General features: G+C 41.3%; 1 protein-coding gene across 7 annotated transcripts in view; it reads right to left on the bottom strand.

Annotated features, from left to right (window-relative positions):
- Window positions 1-19,886, bottom strand: part of KANSL1L (KAT8 regulatory NSL complex subunit 1 like) — a 62,464-nt gene that overhangs the window by 19,875 nt on the left and 22,703 nt on the right. For 6 of the 7 annotated variants that reach the window (XR_014317766.1, XR_014317767.1, XR_014317769.1 and 3 more), the window contains exons 4-6: window positions 18,523-18,720; window positions 15,316-15,437; window positions 10,512-10,713 (exon numbers count right to left, since the gene is read on the bottom strand). Coding sequence is in view for 1 of the 7 variants with exons in the window: in XM_082763416.1 (XP_082619542.1) it covers window positions 10,512-10,713; window positions 15,316-15,437; window positions 18,523-18,720 (522 nt within the window). In the remaining 6 variants the exon portion in view is untranslated. The remainder of the gene's footprint in view (window positions 1-10,511; window positions 10,714-15,315; window positions 15,438-18,522; window positions 18,721-19,886) is intronic. The other variant, XR_014317768.1, reaches the window with a different exon arrangement.

Consider the following 19,886-nt stretch of genomic DNA (forward strand, 5'->3'; position numbering starts at 1 on the left):
AGCTGAACAAGGTACTCCTAAGTAATAAGCAACTCAAGTCCACGCTTCAGAATATGCTACAAAACCACTACAGGGCAATCGTGCTGCCGATGCCACTTTCAGCCATTCTAGAGACTAGTGGTAGTAACCCCAAAGGTACTGCCATTAAGGGCTTCCACTGCTATGCAGAAAATGAGGTTTTTGTTACTTTGCCAAACGCTGCAGAATCCTAAAACGGAGACAAATGAGGTACTTCGAGGTTCTCAGCCTAACACCATGCAGACAGCCACATCTATCATCTCCTGGAAAAGGATTTCAACCTAATAAACTGCAAGAATGGATTTAACAGTGGTCTTGATTTTCTTAAGACTTTTTATGGAATAAGAGGAAAACACCTTGCAGCTGCATCAGAGGAAAGACACCCAAACAAACATTGCTTGTATTTCTAAATACTTCTGCCTAAAGAAATCTCTTTAGCTGCCTCCTGCCTGGGGTACTCCAGGCTGTATTCTAGCAGCATCACTCACCTGTACGTGATGCACTGCTTGTATCCACCACAGAAACAATCCCTCCCCCTGCTGAAATAATTTACTTCTGTCAGGTGGCATCAGTTTTTGCAACCCATGCTAAGCCTGAAAATATCCCATGAAAAAAATCCCGTTTCCATTTCTTCCTTTCCCCATCAACAAACTGCAGGATCTCTTAAATTCACGCACACTGCCTGTTAGGATGCTGGAGCAGAGGAGACCCCTTGGCAGTGAGGACTGTTTGTTTTATTTCCCAGTTTTCACAAACGAGAACTTGAACAGCCCCTGAGCCACCCTGATGATCTCCATACACACGTTTACTCAGAAGCACTTTTGGCTTACTTTGGAAACAATTCTTCTCCAGCCCAGGACTCCTTAAAAGCACTGTCTGTCATTTCCCGTGGCAGACATATGGCATGCTTCTTCTGGTAAACTTTAAATATCCATGAAGTGCTGGCACAGAAGCCAATATATAGCAAGCAGTAAGTGCTAAAGCAAACTTAAATGTTTCCCATTATATGGACCATTAAGCTAAAGCCTGAAGAGCTTTTGATTTCAATGCAATTTCAAAATTTTGCTTTTCAAAATTGCACAAAAAGCTGTTTCCAGATACATTTTTCAGAAATGAACCAGTTTCCTCAATGTCCACTAGTTAAATTGCTACTGCACTCACTCTGCCTCGTTTTTTTTCAGAAATGAATCCACAGTACAGTAAATATATATATATTTTAAAGAAATCCCCAAACAGTAATCAGTAAAATTACTTAGAAAAGACAAAGATAAGACCAACACATGCTGACAGCCAGTCCCTTAGTCCTGACTTGCTTTAATGCACTTCACTTGTGAACACGTTTACAATCCAGCTTAAAGCTCAGCCTCCTTAAAAACATGCATAAAATTGTCAAATAACCTCCACAATCTGTCTATTTTGAAATAGTAATGAAATCAAATTGCCAACATTGGTAAGTGCCCAATTCTTTTCCTCATCTTGTCTGTGGTTGGAGTTTCCAAAGCTTACGCCTGAGTTTGTGCATTATTTCCTTCAATGCTCTGGCATCAACACCTAAATAATTCCATCTTTCATTAAGTCGGTCCATAATTCAAAAGAAAATAAGGACTTGTATAGTAAAGCGCAATTTTAGTTAAACCCTCTGAAGTTACTAGAAAAAAAGCTTAAAAAATAAAAAAGGCCTGGCAGTGTCTGTTCCTAGTTGCTAGATCTGGTTTAAATTTCTAATGCAGTAGTTTTCCACTGGAAAATGCTGAATTAGTGAAATCACGGTGTTTGTCAGGAATGTTGATTTAATCAACTCTTGATGAAACAATTTCTGAAGCCCTTCATTCTGGAATGGAAGCTTGCTGCTCAAAGAAAGCGCTTCAACCTTCATGAAATAAAACTGAAGAACTCTATTGGAGAACAAAACTCTCCCCCCTTCCAATTTGGCATCAAACGGAGTCCACAGCTTGACTTTTACAGCCGTTAGTTACTGATTTTGCAATACATCAAAAAAAGAAACCCCAAACCAACCAACCGAAGAAACACCCCACCAACCACCACAAACAACTGAACAAAACAACCCCACTAACACAGACACTCTGCCACAGCAAAGCCAAGCGGTTTCATGAAAACCGAAGCACTGAGCCCTCAGAAGACAGGTGTCTACAAGCCTGGCTACAACAGCAAGCTTCCCTTCAGAAGGGAAGAAAGATATTACTCAACCCTTATCGTTTTTCTCCTGCCATACAATACCTTACGCATCTAGTGACACATTTTTCTTCAGCACTGCAATGCAAAACCTCGTGCTTCCTGACGTACGTAGATATGAAGAACAGCATTACATTTGGTTAATTCTATTACAGAGAAGAAAATACGCTGCACTTATGAGGAAATCAGAAGTGTGTGACCTTTACATCCTAAGCTAAAATAGCAGCTCTGTTTTAAACTTCATAAGGAGTGGTGTCACCAACAGAATCTAATTTTCCAGAATATTATGAATTTTAATCTTCTTGGGACTTTTTTTTCTTAGTACTGTCTTACTGGGTCACAGACAACGCAGTGAGCAATTAATTTTGATATTCAAAACAATTTTTGCACTTCCTTGTGACAAATTAATGCATTAGCCAAGGCACGATGGGGTCATGCCATTATTCTAGAAAGATCAGAAAGCCTAACAGTGCCAGCCAACCATCGTCCTGCAGTGAGAAAATAAGTTTGTGAAGCGTGCCACAATTGAAAAGAAAAATGTTTTGTGCTCCCAGTTGAGACTTCTGAATACTCGCCTCATGGTTTCAGCTACTGATTACTGAAACTTAGGCACGTTTCCAAAAATGGTACAAGTGTAATAGTACAAGAGAGCCCCAGTTCAATTACACCAATGTGTATGAAGCCACTAAGTTAATTTAATCAGCTCGAACACACTCTGCTGAATACCCGTCATGTCTGCTTCTGATTACTCTTATAAGCCCGAAAGAGTATTTATTCTCCCTACACACACACAGAACTTTACAGCAATATCAAAGAGGAGCTACCTCCATAAATATTAAAGGCTGTTCTTCAGTAAAAGAGCAGCCAACTACATTGCAGAAGCTTACCTGTGGGACAGGAGAGAACCACCGTATGGATGGCTGATGCCCCCTCTGAACAAACACACTGCTCACTTTTCATCCTCCAGCAGTGCTACGTGTAGCTCAAACCAACAGAGCACTGTGTGACCCACTTGCTTCTGTACTTTAGCACCCACCTTAGAGGCCAGCCTAAGGTGCAGGGGGAAGATGGGCGAAGCATCTCGGACAGCCCTCCATGGGAAGGTGCCTAACAGATGGTGCCAGAGATGCACGCTGTGTTACAGAGCCTGCCTGCCAGCTCCAGTTTCTATAGATGCCCTTTCCCACGCACTTGCCTGCCATCTATACATAGGTGCAGCAGGTGCAGCAGAGCGAGCTGCCCTAGGATGTACTGCAGTCAGTCTGCCTCTGGCCCCACTGAAGCTGTGGGTAAGGCAGAGCCTGTGGCAGAGGTTCGTTTTTCCAGGGAGAGAACTGAAAGAAACTGACTTTCATAAAGCCTAGTGGCAATTTACTCAGCATCCAGCCCGTCTCAAATTCAGACCTTTGGTCGGTGTCATAAAAGAACCGGTAGCTTGTACCTTTCTCACAGACCACCCGCCTCTCACAAGTACTAATGTAGTTTGGTTTCCTTAATCCAGTTTTAAGCCAATGGGAGATGGATTTCCATCTGCTCTGGGGACATGTATGCTGTCTTCAACATTCTGAAACAAAGCCCTTTTGTTGAAGAAGCAAATCAACAGAAAAAAATCAAGGTTAGTGATTCATCTTTGACCAATCACATAAATCCAAAGAAGGAAAGACATTTTAACCCATGTAGATATGTTTTGTAAAAATGCCATATAGACATTAAGAGTAGATGTAATCCGTAAAACACTCAAACATTTTAATAAGCTAAAGTTGCAACACTGTGAAAAGAACACTTAAAGTTTTTTGTTCTGGAAAAGTGAATTTACAGATTGACTGGCTTAACGTAAACCTTACCAAGAGGGATTTAGTTCTACTCATATCACAGCATTACAAAGTAAAAGGTGTTCTCCCTTCCTTCCTCTCCAACAGATAAGTCTGATCATGCACTCAGAATAGTTGAATGTGTAGAAAATACCTTTTTTTTTCCAGATGAGCTTTTTTTTTTTTCCCCTCCTGATTTTACATATAAGAGAGTTTCTTTTTAAAGCTTCCAGAGTTAAAACACTAACCTTATCAACTACTTCTTCCACTTACAAACTTGGTAAATCAGAGCCAATGGATTCTCCCCCCGAGACCAGAAGACTGACACATCCACAGAGGCACTCCACCACTTTCACTAAAGCAGGATGCATCCTCTTCTTGTGAACAGTTCGCAGGAGACTTGGCAAGACAGCACCACTCCTTGTACTCACAGCTTTTGAGAAGCCAGCAGTGCCAGTGAGCTGTGCAGAAGCAGGTGGTGGAGCCAACATCCAGTGACGCACCAAGGGGAATGACAACCAATAGGTTCCTTCCAGTGCAACTGTGGGGAAATGGTTGCTGCTCCGCCTGAAGGCAGAATTGCTGGCCGGCTACTGAACGATACGTTGGATCGTTACTATCAGTGCTTGCTCTTTTTTTCTTTTTTTTCCTTTTCTCATTTGCAGACTCTCATCTGCAGCTGGAGAAACCATCAACTGACAACAGCCACAAAGAACTCACCTGTATCTCCCCAATCTCCTTAAAAGCAAATAAACCGTGACAAGGGACAATCTGGCAGAGGAAATGGGATGGTATGCTAGGAAGCAGGTTGATAAAACACTCATCCCCAGACAGGCATACACCTGGCAGAAAAGAGGGGCCAGCTTCCCCGGTACATGCAGTGCCCTGTGGAGCTGCCTGCCTGCACACATGCCCTGTCCCATATTCTCTCTTCCTCTGATTTTCGGTGCTAGCTACCGACCACTTGTAGATAGCACATGCTCAGCAATTAAGGAAAAGGCTCTGCACGCTAGGTATAATACAGATTATACATATATATAAAATACATATACTAACAAGGCTTGGTCACAGGTCCTTATGCGTTTATCAAGTGACATCTACTGAAAGTATCACTAGCACTAAGCACGCACTGGAAAAGCAATGAGACGCAAAAATAGAACTGGTGTGAGAAGCAGATTAAAATATGAACCCCACCCCGATTCTGAGCCTTCTTGCACTCACTTATTTTTGCACTTATTTTTATTATTTGAGACTAGCAGGAATATTTTTTTAAACCACTAAATGGAAGCAGATATTCTTATGCTCTCACTGAACTCCAGACTGAGACTGAAGAGAAAAATACAGCAATACTCAACCCCAAGAGATTGGCAACATTATACCAACTGTTTGCTCATGGCATCTAAAAAAGCGAGCTTTTGCACCTCAGTTCCTGACTTTCAGGGTGTTGGCACCTCTGCAAGTTTAAATAGCAGTTTTCCCCACATGTGCCTCAGTCCACACAACCATGCCTTCCTCCAGCAGGTGGAGATACAGAATACAATGCGAATTCTCTGATAAAAAACAAAACAAAACAAAACACAAACACCATGCTCCAGAAACCCACAAAAACTTGAGAGGACCAAATTTGATAGCAGGCAGATCTCACGCCTCTTTGGCCTATTACCTTTAGGTATCGCTGTATAAGCTCCAGTGACACCTCTTGGTGAAATAACACTTAATCAAAAGAGGTGAAACTAACCCAACATCCTAGCTAATGACACGAAGAAGGAACAGAATGACCTGGGCAAAACAATTTATTTTTTTTTTTAACATAACAGCAGCAAAACACAGGGCACACAGATGAAATACATTCTAGTAAACACCAGGACACGTGAGCTAAGCAAAGACCTCGCTGAGACTACCCGAGTAGTAGTAACACTTGTTGACTGCTATTAAATAAATTTTATAGAGCTTTTGAAATCTGAAAGATAAATTCAAGTTCCTCCAAGTTTAGGCAAAAAATAGCCAGAGATACTCCAGGTCCCTGCTGCAGAAAAAGTATTTGTGGATGCACCCAGGCACTGGAGAATCCACAGTGGGTGTGGGTGGAAATGTCATAAACGTTGTAAATATAAAAAGAAAGTTATAAATGCCACAAACACCAGGAAAAGATTCAATCACAGCTCAGTGCTTCAAATGACACCATCTCAGGGCTCCAGCCCCCGTCCAGGAGCACGTGTCCCTCCTACTAGAGCACGCCTGCAGCTGCTCCAAAGTTTTACCCCACATGCAAGTTCTTAACACTCATTGAAAACTCTGGCTGAAGAAATCATCACTACACTCACGTCCTCTACTCCGAACCAAACTGTAGTCCCAGGGTTCACTGTGCAAGGGGATTGTTCTGAGTGGCTTGCGCACTGACTCGCAACCCAGAGATGGCCTAAGTTCTTACTGAGATATTTAGATAACGAAAGAAGAAAGATGCAAAACAGATTCCACAGCCAAAAGATGATCTGGGGTACTTACTCATTCTGAATTAGTGGACAAGAGAATTTGGCCCCAAAGGATGTTTTAAGTTCCTGAGGATACTGGATGGTAACGAATAAGGCAAACACCCCTCATCCTGTTTTATTTATCCCACTGCAGCCTAGCTATCTTGTTCACCTGGCAGGTCCTCTGCATTTCCAGGGCAATTTCAAGGATTCATCTAGTTTTGCACTGCTTCTTGCATGAGTTCTTTGCTTTCTTGTAGACAGTATAACCATTACCTGAAATACTGGAGTAGAGGAAGGTATACTCTTCTTCAGAAGAGAAATACAACAAAGCAGAGGACAATGCAGGGCATCTCTCAGCAGGCACTGGGAGGCTACTGGGTCACTGAAGACTCAAACTTTTGACAGCACTGCAAATGTATGCGGCATGGCAGCAGATAGAGAAAAAATGTGGCTCTCTTCCCAGTGACCTTATGAACTGGCAGATGGGATAGCAGCTCACAGTTTCATACTTTCCTTTTCCTAACATGGATGTTGGGGGCTGCACAGGGAAAACGAGCTTCCCAAAAGAATTTGGAGAGATGCTAAGGACAACGCTCTGAATGCCATTCAATAAACAAAAGGGCACATAGTCGGTCATCTGCCCTCCTGAAAAAACAAATTCCTCAAGGCTCTGCCAGCATTTCTTCCATCCTACACACGGGAAGTCTGCACTTACTGTGATTCCTTTAGTTGTCCCCATTTGCTCAGATTGCATTGCCCATCAGCACCGCCAGGCACTTGCTGGCTGTGCGAACCAGAAGCTGGCAGAGGAGCTGCAGCGTTCAGAAGATCCAATCTTCTCTTTCAGACTTTGGCAAGCTGCTCTCTGTTAACTCCACCACTGCTGCAGGGATGTAGCAGCATGTCTCCCCTAGCTGCAGCTTGCTGTCAGGCCAATGTCCTTAACAAAAGGGGGATGCTCACAAACCATGGCACCATGGGCTATAAAAATACTTACAACTCAAAGAAATGAGGGGGAACCACCTGCCAGAGGCAGCACAGTAACATTACATTAAAAATCCAACTGTTTTCCATGTTGCTAAGCAATAACGAATTTTTCTACAAAAGGCCAGAGGAAATTTGCTGGATTACTAATTGGAAAATAAATACATTTTCTAAGAAAAATAGGTATCAGTCCCAGAGGCCGCTCTGCATTTTGCTGCCTTACCCTCAGACATCTGCCTAATCTACAGCTCAGCCTGGGCTGATATCCGGTGTGCTTGCTTTTCAAGCTGAGCAATCTCATCAGCTGGGTGACCAAGTGTAGGGAGTGCACGAGTCAGACAGTGCCAGTGCCTGTTAGAATCAAACTTCTTGAATGCAACTGTACACTGTTGATGGCTCTTAACCCTAAGACTTGATAAGCATTCAGGTTTGATTGTCAGAACACGCCGAAATTGTCTACTTCAATTTTATCCCTTACTTTCCCAGCAGGATCTCTGTTTTTAAACAACACTGTATGCGCCTCTGTTAAATCTTTACCTTAATTTTGAAAACTTTAATTGAGCTTGGCACTTGCATGAAGTCTGAAGCTGACAGCTTGATTGCTGCCACCACCTCTTACTTTCTCCAGGAACATGAGCAGAATCCCTCTGTAGCACATAACACAGCTTTCCACGAAGCCCCTTGGTTAACTCCCCAGGTAGAAAGCACAGCATAACCACAGATTTCTGTGCTGAGAGCTGAGGTAAGCATTAACTCGTCATCACAAATCATACAGTCACCCATCACAAGCTGGCTAAGGCTAGCAATGAGTTTCCAAACCCTTCCAAGCAAGCACCTGATTGTAAAGTAGAAGATACATTTGCCCTGCAGTCTTGGTGCACACATTTCCAGTAGCTATCGATGGCATCCAAGTTATGTGGCCTTCAACCACCCTGAAGATGCTGGGAGTCAGAGTCAATAAAGAGATGCAAATGAACAGATCTCTCCCCTTCTCCCATGAGGTCCATTACAGAAACTCAACAACGGTAAGACTGCGTTTTAGATATTTGGAAAGCAGCCTAGAGATTCCAAACCAATGTGGTTTGGGATCACATCACTGCAGAAGGAATATAAAAACACTGCATATGCCTTAAAATTGCAGGAATTCATACGGGAATTCCTTTAATGTGGAGGACATTTTTGCTTCCATTTCACTAATGCTAAAGGCTCCTCTGCGGGAAAAATGGGAATGCTTTTTTTTTAAAGGGAGAGTAGGAGTGGTCATTTTTAAATGGAAAGCAGCAAGAGGTTATGTTCATCAAGCTCTGGGAGGCTCCTCTGACACAGCATTCCCTGCACAGGTCTTTACCACACCATCTTTGGCCACCTCTGTGCTTTCGGTACAGAGACACGAGGTGGCTTAGCCCACAGAAACCCAGCACTAGAAATGTGAAGAGCACGGAGCAGACACACACATAAAACACACTTGCTGATTGTGGTCTAGGTAAACTACTGAGCACCCAAAGCAGCTTGGCTCTCCTGCTGGTTGAAGACGAAGACGTAATCTCCGCTTTGTGCTGGTCTGCAGAAATGAAGTTTCTATTCACAACCTTCTACTGCTATTTTCTGGACTGTAGTTGCTCTAGACCAGCTTTTAAAAGACAGACGCATAAGGGGCAATTGTAGAAACTTCTGCCTGCATGCATAGGTGTGTATTTGAGATTTTTGAACCTGCAGGATGCGGGCTTCCAAAAGAGCTTGCTATTTAGAAGCTGCATCTGGAACAGAAACCCAGCATGTTTAAGGAGAAGGGAAGGTCCTGGAGTCTCTTGCTAAGGATCAGCAAGAAGCACTGGTCAGGCCTCAGCTTGGATCAGTCCTGTCAGCTCTCTATCAGGACGTGGACTGAACTGAATGGGAAACAAGCCCAGGTCAGCAGTCTCCTTGGCTAATGCAAGAGGAGATGCCTAAGTGACTAGGAGCTACAGCTCCCAAACTGTAACCCCCACCATCAACCCTCCAGGCAGATTGCCAAGTCTTTATGCCCCGCGGCCAGGAAGCTGGGAAGTCAAGCTAATAAGAAACCAGACAGCTTTTCAACAAAATTCTTGCTTTCTGCTCGTCTTTAGCTAAAACTAGGACACTTACTGCAATTTCGCAGAGCGTGCTGAATCAGCACACTCACACAGAACATCCTTGCGGGGAAATTTCTCCCCCCAGACCACTGGTACACTTTGTATTTTCTAGATAGTTAACAGGAGACATGGAGACTTCTGTCACTGTAATGCTGTTTCTAAAAGGCAAAGTAATCGAGAAATTAAAATCACTCGGGACTAACACTGCTCTAAAGAATGAGTTCACACTGTCTCTGCTCCCAAATTAGCTACTGTTGCTTTAAGTGCCACAGCTAAATTCATTATACATTCCTACCAGCAATATGCTATTAATATCAGCTGTGAACAGATATGCCTTGTCTTGCTCTGCATTTTTTTTTTCCCCATTTTGAAGTATTAATTTTTTTGTAACGAAAAAAGAAAATTTTAGGAGTTTTAAAGCACTCATAAAAAGTCATGAAAGAGGCAACGTAGCTAATCAAGAACAGCAAAAACGGAAACGAGATTAAGATACTGCTATTTAATTTCCTAGAAAATAATGTGCCACCAGCTGTGTAAACTTTCTTGTAGTTAAAACAAATACTCTGAAAACAAGCAGGCAGCTGATTTACACCATAGTATGCTTCCTCAGCAGTCAAGCCTCCCAAGGAAGCTCTTGAGCTGTCCTTAGACTGTACAAAAACTTTACAGATAGCCATGCAACAAATTGGTTTGAAAAGCAGGATTCTGCGAGATCTTTAATTTTTATGTTTGACTCATTAACTCTGAGCTCCTGCTGACACAGCCAGTACTCCCAGCACACACACTATATGCTCCCTGAACGTAACAAATAACCAACACAGCATGCACTGTGCTTATGACATACCAGACAGACACACACTGACTCTAGCAGCCAGATTCTTTGGTTTTGTCTCCTGGAGAGAGAGGCAAGGGCCTACCTGCTGATTCCAGTAACAGGCACCGTGCATTCTGTAGAGTTTTCTCTTCTGGAAACTATGTAGTGGCCTCGTTCGGGCAGATGTGCTGACATTGGTCACAGAGAGAGATCTTAGTCTTGTCCTGTCTCTTCTTCTTTTCTTGATGTGCTGATGATCAAGCAACCAGCTGCTCGAAGAGGATACTTCTCTGTTGTCTGAAGCTCTGCAATTTCATAATTAATAAGGAAGGAAAACCATAAAGTTAAATACACTCCATGTACACAGGCCAAGATTTCAAGCTCTGATTAGCATTAGCCATCTAATTTTAAGACATCCTGAAGTATTTTCGTTTACTGTTTCAGGAAACCATGTACGTACTTTGTTTGCTCTTTGACTAATTCTGTGTTACAAAAGGAAGTTTATCATTCTTGCTCACTTTTCTGGTCACAGAAGCCAACGTTGAAATAAAGTTAAGATTTTGAGCGTGTAACAGTTCTTGGGTTTTCCAAATCAAGAACTCTCTCTGACACTTCTAATACCTATGAACATTAAATTACAATTAATAATTCCCTACAAACTTACATTCTGCTCAAAGCAACAGTCGTGCTAACATAAAGAAGACCTAGAGTGCTGCCAGAAGACCTTCAGATTGTGTAGTTTTGCTCAAGGACTGAAGCTTTACTAATATCTTACAATAGGGGCTGCAACTCACTGTGAAACTTTTGTATCAGAATCAGGAATTCCGCATGTTTAGTTTGTCCAACACAAAGCCATTAAACCTCACCTTCAGGGAAACGATGGGAACTGTCTTGCTTGGGAAAGGTATTTGACACTTCCTTCAACAATTATTACAGTAAAGCCACTAAGAACAATCGAATTGTGTTAGTCTGTTTATCTATTCACTCATTATCACCAAACAGTATCTACCTCATACATAAGCTCAAAGAGAGAATCTGGCTGGGGAAAAGAGTAAGAACTGCTGGAGTGGCGTGTGGGACTGAGCGAGGGCTACTGCAACCATATGGTATTGTTTTATTTTTACTTTTTATTATATAGAGAATGTATATAATAACATTTATTATATAGAACACGAGCAAAAAAGCCATGTGCCAGCGCAGGGCCAAGAAGAGCAACAACTGCCTTCGTTTAACATGCCTGGATCCCTCGCTCTCACCTAACTGCAGCCTGCCTGCTCATCCAAACAAGGTAGGCTACGAGGTGAGAATTCAAAACGCCCTCCATTTGGGTAGGAATGATTCAGTGGGAAGAACACTCTTCGCTTTTATATGTGTCCCAATTTTGTTTTGTTTCTGTAGCAACACCTGCTTGCAAAGAAAACAGCTTACTGCAAAAAACACTCAAGCATGCGTTTATTTTTTATGATACTGAAGACCTGGACTGCAACTCTGAACTTCCCGAGAAGTGCAAGTACACGGGGTATTGCAGCCTTGGCTCCTAACAGGTCATCTATCTGCACCAAGCATTACTTTCTCTGAAGCAGTGATTATTTTCTCTCAGGAACTTCATCTGGCAAGGTATATATCCCTTAAAAAACTTGTGACAGACAATACAATTTGAAAATGAATTTATTATGAGGCCATTTGTCAATCTTTTTTGACAAGTAACTATCTGCTAACTGAACATTTTATTAAACAGAAGCACTTGCTATGAAAGCTTGATTAAACACTGTCTCATGTTGTGCTGGTGTGGTAATAATGCTTGATTGGCTTGAATTTGAACCAGCCTTTTAACGTATCAAAACCATCCCAAGAAGCAACACACACTCAATAAAAAAGTGTGCTAATTAAAAGAAGAAGGGTATAATTTATTTAGAGGGACATGTTAAGTAAGTGCCAAGAAACAGCCCAAAATACTGAAGCATGACATTCTCAATGCTAATGCTGAACTTTTAAAACTTGAGAAAGAAATTAAATATTTAAAGTCCATGCAGAAGTTTCCTTAAAATACTTTCTCTGAATTCTCAAAACACCATTTCTCTCTCATTATCTCCCTTCATGTCAGACAGTGTCAAGACCAATTTCTGGACTTCCACTACCTCCCTGTTACGTACAAGACAGTTTGGACAAGAATATTAGCACAAAAAGCTCCTCAGTCTGGCTCCTCAATTTCTGCAATCCCTGCCTTTGTTCTGGTGGTCTGCCCAGGTCTTTGATAATCTCTCTGCAGTCTTTTCCAGCTGTTCGATTTACCCTCCTGTGCCTTTCAGGAACGTTCAGCTCCATTTTCAGAGGGAGTAGAATTGTCAGTTCTATGGCTTGCAGCTCCAATACACAGCAGTATGGTTTTCCTGCCCCTTCTGCAAATAGGCTTGCCAGTCAAGGCTGAAGTTATCTGTTTATTTAGATCTTAATTGAGGGTGCTTTTCAAAACGAGATTCTACAGAAGAACAGAGGTGAACTATCCCCAGATGTAAAATTCACAAATTTGCTGAAGTACTCCTTTCAAACTTGCAGTTTGGCCTTTCTGGCACGGTAGCCTAGGTGAAGAGCAAGACCTTACAGACACTTCTACACACCAGAAGCCATAGGACAGACTATCTGTTCTCAGTGAAAGAATTTTTTCCCTCCTCTCTCTTGCTAAGAAAGTGGTTTTCACTAGCTTAAGGAACTGCTACTACAAACATTTAACTTCATACAATGCTCCTGGCTGATACTGGGATCCAGATTCAACCGGCCAAAGAAAAGCTACATGGAAAAAGGAAGCCACTAATGGAATTAGACCTTAACAAATGGCAGTTCAAGGTTACCCGCATTTAATCAACCAGAAGGTGCATGCATGCTCCACCTATTCCAGTGGGAACAGCCCAAGTAACCAACCATCCTGCAAACCAATGATTATCAACCTCAGAGCACCTCACATGCAGACCCACGTTAAACATGGCCTATCGTATCTTTCAAATCAGGAGCCTACAACTAATTTCAACAATTTACCTAAGTAAAAATAGCTGTCATCCCTTCTGTTTTGTCTTCCGAATCACCCTACTTGTCAGTTGGCTTTGATTTGTACTTTCTCAAGTACATAACTCAGTCACAATGCTCTGGGAAGAGTGAGGGGAGAAGAAGGAAACTCCAGTAGGTAACTCCCTGAATTAACTGCACACTAAACAACAACAGCAAAATACAATGAAAACCTGAAACATACTCAAAACCACAAGTAGGAGTCAGTGAAATTTCCCTGCAGGATTCTTATTGTAACCACTACCCTGTGCTTAATTACCATCTTTAATGAACCGCTTTTTTTTTTTTTTTTTTTTTTTTTAACAGATTTCAAAACACTTCAGAAGAAGTGAAAAATTAAACTAATTTAACTGATTTTCCAAGATGATAAATAGAAAGGTCACACGCCTCTCAGTTCTGAGCTACAGCACTGAGAAAATCTTCCAAGTCTTCCCATTCTTCTTTGGACTGTTACAGATCATCAGTAAAACAAAAAAAATAGCCTTAGAGTGAGCACTCCCTGAGCTGCTCAAACCAGCGTGCTGCTCATAAAGCCAAAAGAGGACTGATTTTGGAGACATCTAAAAACACTTTTCAAAGCAGGAACCCTTCCTCATCTGTTCCACGAGGAAGTCACGGATACAAGGCATGGGTCTCCAAGAGCATAAATTCCTCTCTTCTTCCATATCCCCAACTCTAATAGCAACTCTGCTTTAGGGCTACTTCTACTCCAAAGCTCAGCAGAACCTTCTGATTTTTCCCTGTGTTATTTTGTAAAGAACCGACACATCAGGAACACGAATGCTCCGTGACAGGACCCCTTCATCCTTAAATTTAGGGCAGAGTCACACAATCGCTTTGGCAACAGACGGTGGCTAAAGAAGCTGCCCATCCAAGCTGCTCATTATAATCTCCTCGGGGGAAGCTCCAGCTTCTGCAGCAAAGCTGCAGAAACAGACGGTGTGGCCAGCCCCACGCAGAGCCGGGAGCCAGGGAATTAGGTTCTGCTGCAGACGCTGCCAAGAAGGCCCCAGCTCTGATAGGGAACACCTTCTTCACCCACTTCATTTTAATCAAGACCTGTGAATAACTCAGCAACTCCTTCATCCCCCCCAAATCACATCACCAATATCTCAAGAGAAATACCCTGCATATCTAGGTCTTTTGTAAGACAGGACTGTAGATAATTATCTTAGTATCGTTTTGAGAATAATACTGATTAGTACCTCCAGCTTATTGGAAAATTCATGAATAATGGATGGTATTATTACAACGTATGGATAGTACTGAGAAACATTTGTCTACAGTATTAATTTCAAGCTGCTATGTACATGGAAAGTCAATCTATCCAGAACAAAAGACCACAAACTAAAAAAATATTCTCTCAAATTCCTGAAAAAGCAGCTGGAAAAGACAAATTTGGCCTCAAAATGAAGAGCAAACTAATGAAACAAATAAACAGACCCTGACCCACAGTGCCACAGCTGGCATTGCCTGTGATTTCTACTAACCTAGCAAAGTCTAGTTTGTCAGTTTTCAAGTAATTCAAGTTGAATTCATGCCGACTGAATACATTAAGACTAAAATAATCAAAAGTAGCGTGATATTAATGTATTCTTTCACTACTACACAGACACATTCTCCATCCTAGTACGTAAGTGCAATTACAGTGACAGCATTATTTTATGATGCCTTTAAGAACCAAACAGAACCTTACTACACTCAACTTTACAAGCAAGACTTTGCCTCTCCGGAAATTTACAGAAAGCAGTTCTCTTTTCCTAATTTGTTACCATAAGGATAATCTGTTCCATTTACCTCACTTTACCAGTTGGTCTCAACCAAAACAGCACCACGCTGTCACCTACCTGAAGGAGATGCCGTTGACCAGCTGCCTGTGCCTACAAGCTTTGGATGAGAGAGAAGAAGAGGCTGGAGACAGGTTGAGTGGAGCAATTAGGCTACTGATGATTTCACTCAGTTGTGCGCTCTGGAAAATAAAAAACGGAAGGTAGTCAGACCCTTATCCATACTCAACAGCACAAAGGTCCTGGGCTTTTGTTGTTTTCCTACTTAGGGTTCCAGTCTCATACATCATGGAACAAACATATTTAGTTTCTTGTTGAATAATCAGAGGTCATTTTTCCTTCTTTCACAATTATCATATTCAGCTATACAAAACAGAACAAAAACAAACAAACAAGAAAACCAACTCCCAGCCACAGACATTGAATAAATAACATACAAAATACATCAGTGATTTCAGTATTTTAGCGCAACATTTTTTGAAAGGTAGAAGAAACCAGGACACTTTACAGCTGACATTACAACAGCTGCAGCTCAGAGCTAACTGGCTGTCCAGAAAGCATTTCAACAGGAAAAAAAAAAAAAAAAAAAAGTCTGCTATTCATTGTACATTTTGTTCACCCAGAGTATTTTTTTTGTTAAAAGAATACTCCTCATTGCTCGCTGTAGTTAAAAAGAAATCAACAAGAGTAACTACAGACAGATTGGCTAAAATCTTCTGATGTCCTTAAAACTAGCAATAAGTGCCCACCCCCCAGAATGCCAGATTTTTAAGGCTGTCCCAAAACAAATGCAGGTTGTCTGTTAAAACTAAGAATTACTCCCTGTAAAGCAACGCAGCTGTGGACTGACTCCAGATAACATTTCACAATGTTTTTGTTTTAAATGTCAAACCTTAATGGTTATTCCAACAGCAAACGTAGCCACAAGTTTACTTAGAGGAAACTGTCTGCTGCATATTAAACATAAATGAAATGTATCTGAAATGGAGTACGTTTTCTTAAACTTCTAAAATTTTTGTGGGTTTATCATTCAGGACTATGATTGCTTAAAACAAGAATTACTAAAGGTTACTCCATTGTTGAGGGATTTTTGAAACAGCAAAGATCCCATGGCTTGCTGCAGCTGAGCAAACCAACCTACCAGGACGACTATGAGAAGATCCCATGACAGTGTTCCCACATCGCCCAATTGAGGAATTTAGAAAAATATTGTTGCCAGCAGCTGGCTTCAAGGACGGGATCTACATGACTGCTAATCACAAGGGGGTTGTTTTCTTGCAGGTGGGGTTGTTTTCATGCAGTTGTTTGTCTGAGTGCTTTTGACCAATAATCTTGTGTGAGACACTATCCGTCCCTGTTAAATTCACTATAAAAGTCAGGCTTTTTGGGTAATAAAGGGCAGCATGATCTGACCATACTAGTGTCTGTTGTGTTTTTGGCCGTTCTTCCTGCAACACTCCATACGTTTGGCTTATGTTTTCAGGCACTACCATTTATGTAGAAAGAGGCTGAAAAAATTATTTTCCATTTTATTACAAGTCACGTCTTTTCTGTTAATGTTTAAGTGACGCTGTTGGCTAATCAGGTAGAAATTTCACGTCAGAATAAAATATTCAGGGATGGATATTAAAGCACAGAAATAGCAAGTCAATTATAAAGGGTCTGGACAAAGCAAACACGCTGTCAGTAAAATATTTAGCAGATTGATTTCAAAATCTCAGCGGCATTCAATCCGTAAAAGGAGCAAAGACTCTACTGAATGTCAAAGCACCACAACAATGGCAGACATCCAAACTGCAAGGAAAAAATTACATGTTTTTAAGACGTTGCATAGCTTTGAAAAGAACTTGAAAACAGTTTTAAAAAAGAGAGGCTGAGTCATTTTGTATTTTGTTTCATTTTTTTCGCTCACACGTAAAATTACTTATTTCTAACAAAGCAATGCTCTAACATAGGACTGAAGAATTATGTGGGAATGTGTGCGGATATACTTCAGCCTACAGCATCGCTGTTCTTGACAGTGAACAAGAAGAAACCCAGGGTCCAGGTTGATTTATAGAACCAATAGTCAAAAAAATAAAACAATAAAACCAAAATCAAGCCCCAAATCTTTGTGTGGTCAAAAAGGAAGAAATCTGGTGTAATCTGAGAGATGCACTGGAAGAGCACTTCTACTTCCAAGTCATCGCAGTTCTTGGACCTCTCTTTGTAGATGCTTTGGTACCAGCAAACACAGTCCTAGCACCTCATTTGTTAAGTGTCTAACTAAAAGAAAATTGTGTTTAATTCTCCAAATAATCACTTAAGAGGGGACGTTCACCACATTCTAAAAATGCTCTTTGGTTTACCTTGTGCAATTGCCAGCACTGTGCATATCAATTTCCTGTTTCATCACTTCCACGCTCCTGTCTGTTGTGGTTAAGAACCATCAAACAGGGGAAGCATTTTAAGAACAGGAAAGTATGACTATCAAATAAGAAAAATTGGCACAGAGATTCAGGAACAGACATGGTATCTAAAGCTGCTTTTACCCCATTTGAACAACGTGCATAGACCAAGAATTTAGGGACAGCAGCAAGGTAATTAATGCACCATACTGCTTTTGTTAGGTTTGCTTGACGCTAACCCCATAAACTCATTCAGAAAACAAATTTCCTGTATCTCCTCCAGCAATGTGATCCTACCATATTCCTTATGTACTTTCTAGCAAAAGAAAACCCTGCTGGAGTCTCTATTGTTATTTCCTGGAATTAATCTTGGAAATGCCTGTTTTGAACACCATGAACCAAAACTCTGCTCACGGCTCTGCCTCGGAAGTACCTGGAATTCCTCAGCTCCTAGCCGGATTGCTCCTGCAACACTTGAAAAGCCAACCCAACAATTATATCCAGCTGGGGCTTTCGTAAAATGCAGCATACCTCCATCCTCAGCTGCACTCCTTCATCTCACACAAGTATTTCCTGAAATAACCTGTGGCAACTCTACACGAAACCTAACTACAGGGGAGAGGCAGGTTTAGGGATAGCTTTTAGAAGCGGTTATGTGGCCGCTTTGATGGAGACAACGCGGTAACACAGACACGTCAGAAATAAAAGGTTAATTTGTAAACCTGTGTACAATGTATTATTTAAGCCCTTGAATCCAACAGCACCCACTCTCAGGAGTGCAAAATACCTTCCTTTTTGGGTGGCATCACCATGGAACCTGCCCTGCTTCTGAAGTAAATCATTTGGCTCCATCGACCATTCAGTTCTTATTTTACTTTACCTGTTTTTCTATGTTTCGTAAAAGCAGGGTAGGACTGCTGGGTGACATTTCAAAGTCATGCTCCGGCAAAGAATCCTGTCTCTCAATGGCAGCTTGCGAATTCCCTGTGGCGTTTAATAAAGCTTCTTGGTCTGTCAATTGTATTTGCTTCTTCAAAATGTCTTTTGGAAATGGGAATTCTTCTAAGATCACCATCCCCTAGACAACAGCAATTGAACACAGTTGGTTGACAATGAATTAACCCTCCTAAATCATGCTTAAGGGGCGGCTGAACCTGGCACATCCCCCTTAAATCCTCCCAGCGACTCTCTGGAGCACTTAGCCCAGATTTTAAATACACAAAAATAAAAATAGCAGGTATTTTTATTAATGAAAAGCTGCATTGCTCGTGCTACTCCCTATAACAGCAATCGCTCTACAGTGTTAAACCACTGCTTAAACATCTGTGCCAAAATTCAAATCAGAAATTCATACTTATTAGAGCAACTACACGATCATTTGCCTGCTGGTTTAAGAAGAGTTTTTTCTGCAAGAAACAACCACCTTTGATTTGAAGTTGGTTACATTCTGCAGCCAATGGATTTCTCTGAGGCATTTTAAAGCACTCTATTTTTCTTATTCTTATCCATGTTCTAAACGAAACGCATTAAGGTTGTCGTTTTATGTAGTACAGACTGCTACAAATCAAAACAAAAACCTTTTACAATTTAATAATTGATTTTTAAGGCGAGCATTTTTAGAGTTTCATAATTACAGAGGCAACTACCCTACATATGCTAGCAATCTCAATCCTTTCCAAGGCATTCTGCACAAATACGGTACGAGATATGATCTACCATCTAAAGTACATCACCTAATCAGATAAATACAGATTTACATGGTAGGGAAGTAACAGTTTAAGAAATGAAAGTAGGAAAAAGAACACCCCACTGTGCTTTCCACTTCACAGATAAGAAAAACGGAAGTGTAAAATATATCCCCAGGTAACATCTCAGTTGGTTTAACAAACTTAAAGCATTCAACAAAATAAACAAAAAGAACTTGCAAACAGTTCCTCAAATGTCCTCTTAATTTGTCATTATCTTAAGCAAATACAGGGAATACTCAGAAAAGGCTACCAAGCCTCTACAGACATACTCCAAAGAGAAAGGGCTTACTGATTGTTATTCAGATTTCAACCACATATGAAAAGAATGGGATCATTCAATTGCTCTGCCTCAAATTTTTCTTTCTAGTGGGAATATTCCACTAAAAGCAAGGGAAAACTGTCACTGAACACAAGGAACCCCTGTAAGATGGTGGGACAGACTTCACCTAGGTTGTAGAAAATCAAGGGTCCTATAAGTTTACTTGTGCCTTGCCTC

Source organism: Aythya marila (genome assembly GCF_965140915.1).
Source record: "Aythya marila genome assembly, chromosome: 6".
Taxonomy (NCBI): domain Eukaryota; kingdom Metazoa; phylum Chordata; class Aves; order Anseriformes; family Anatidae; genus Aythya; species Aythya marila.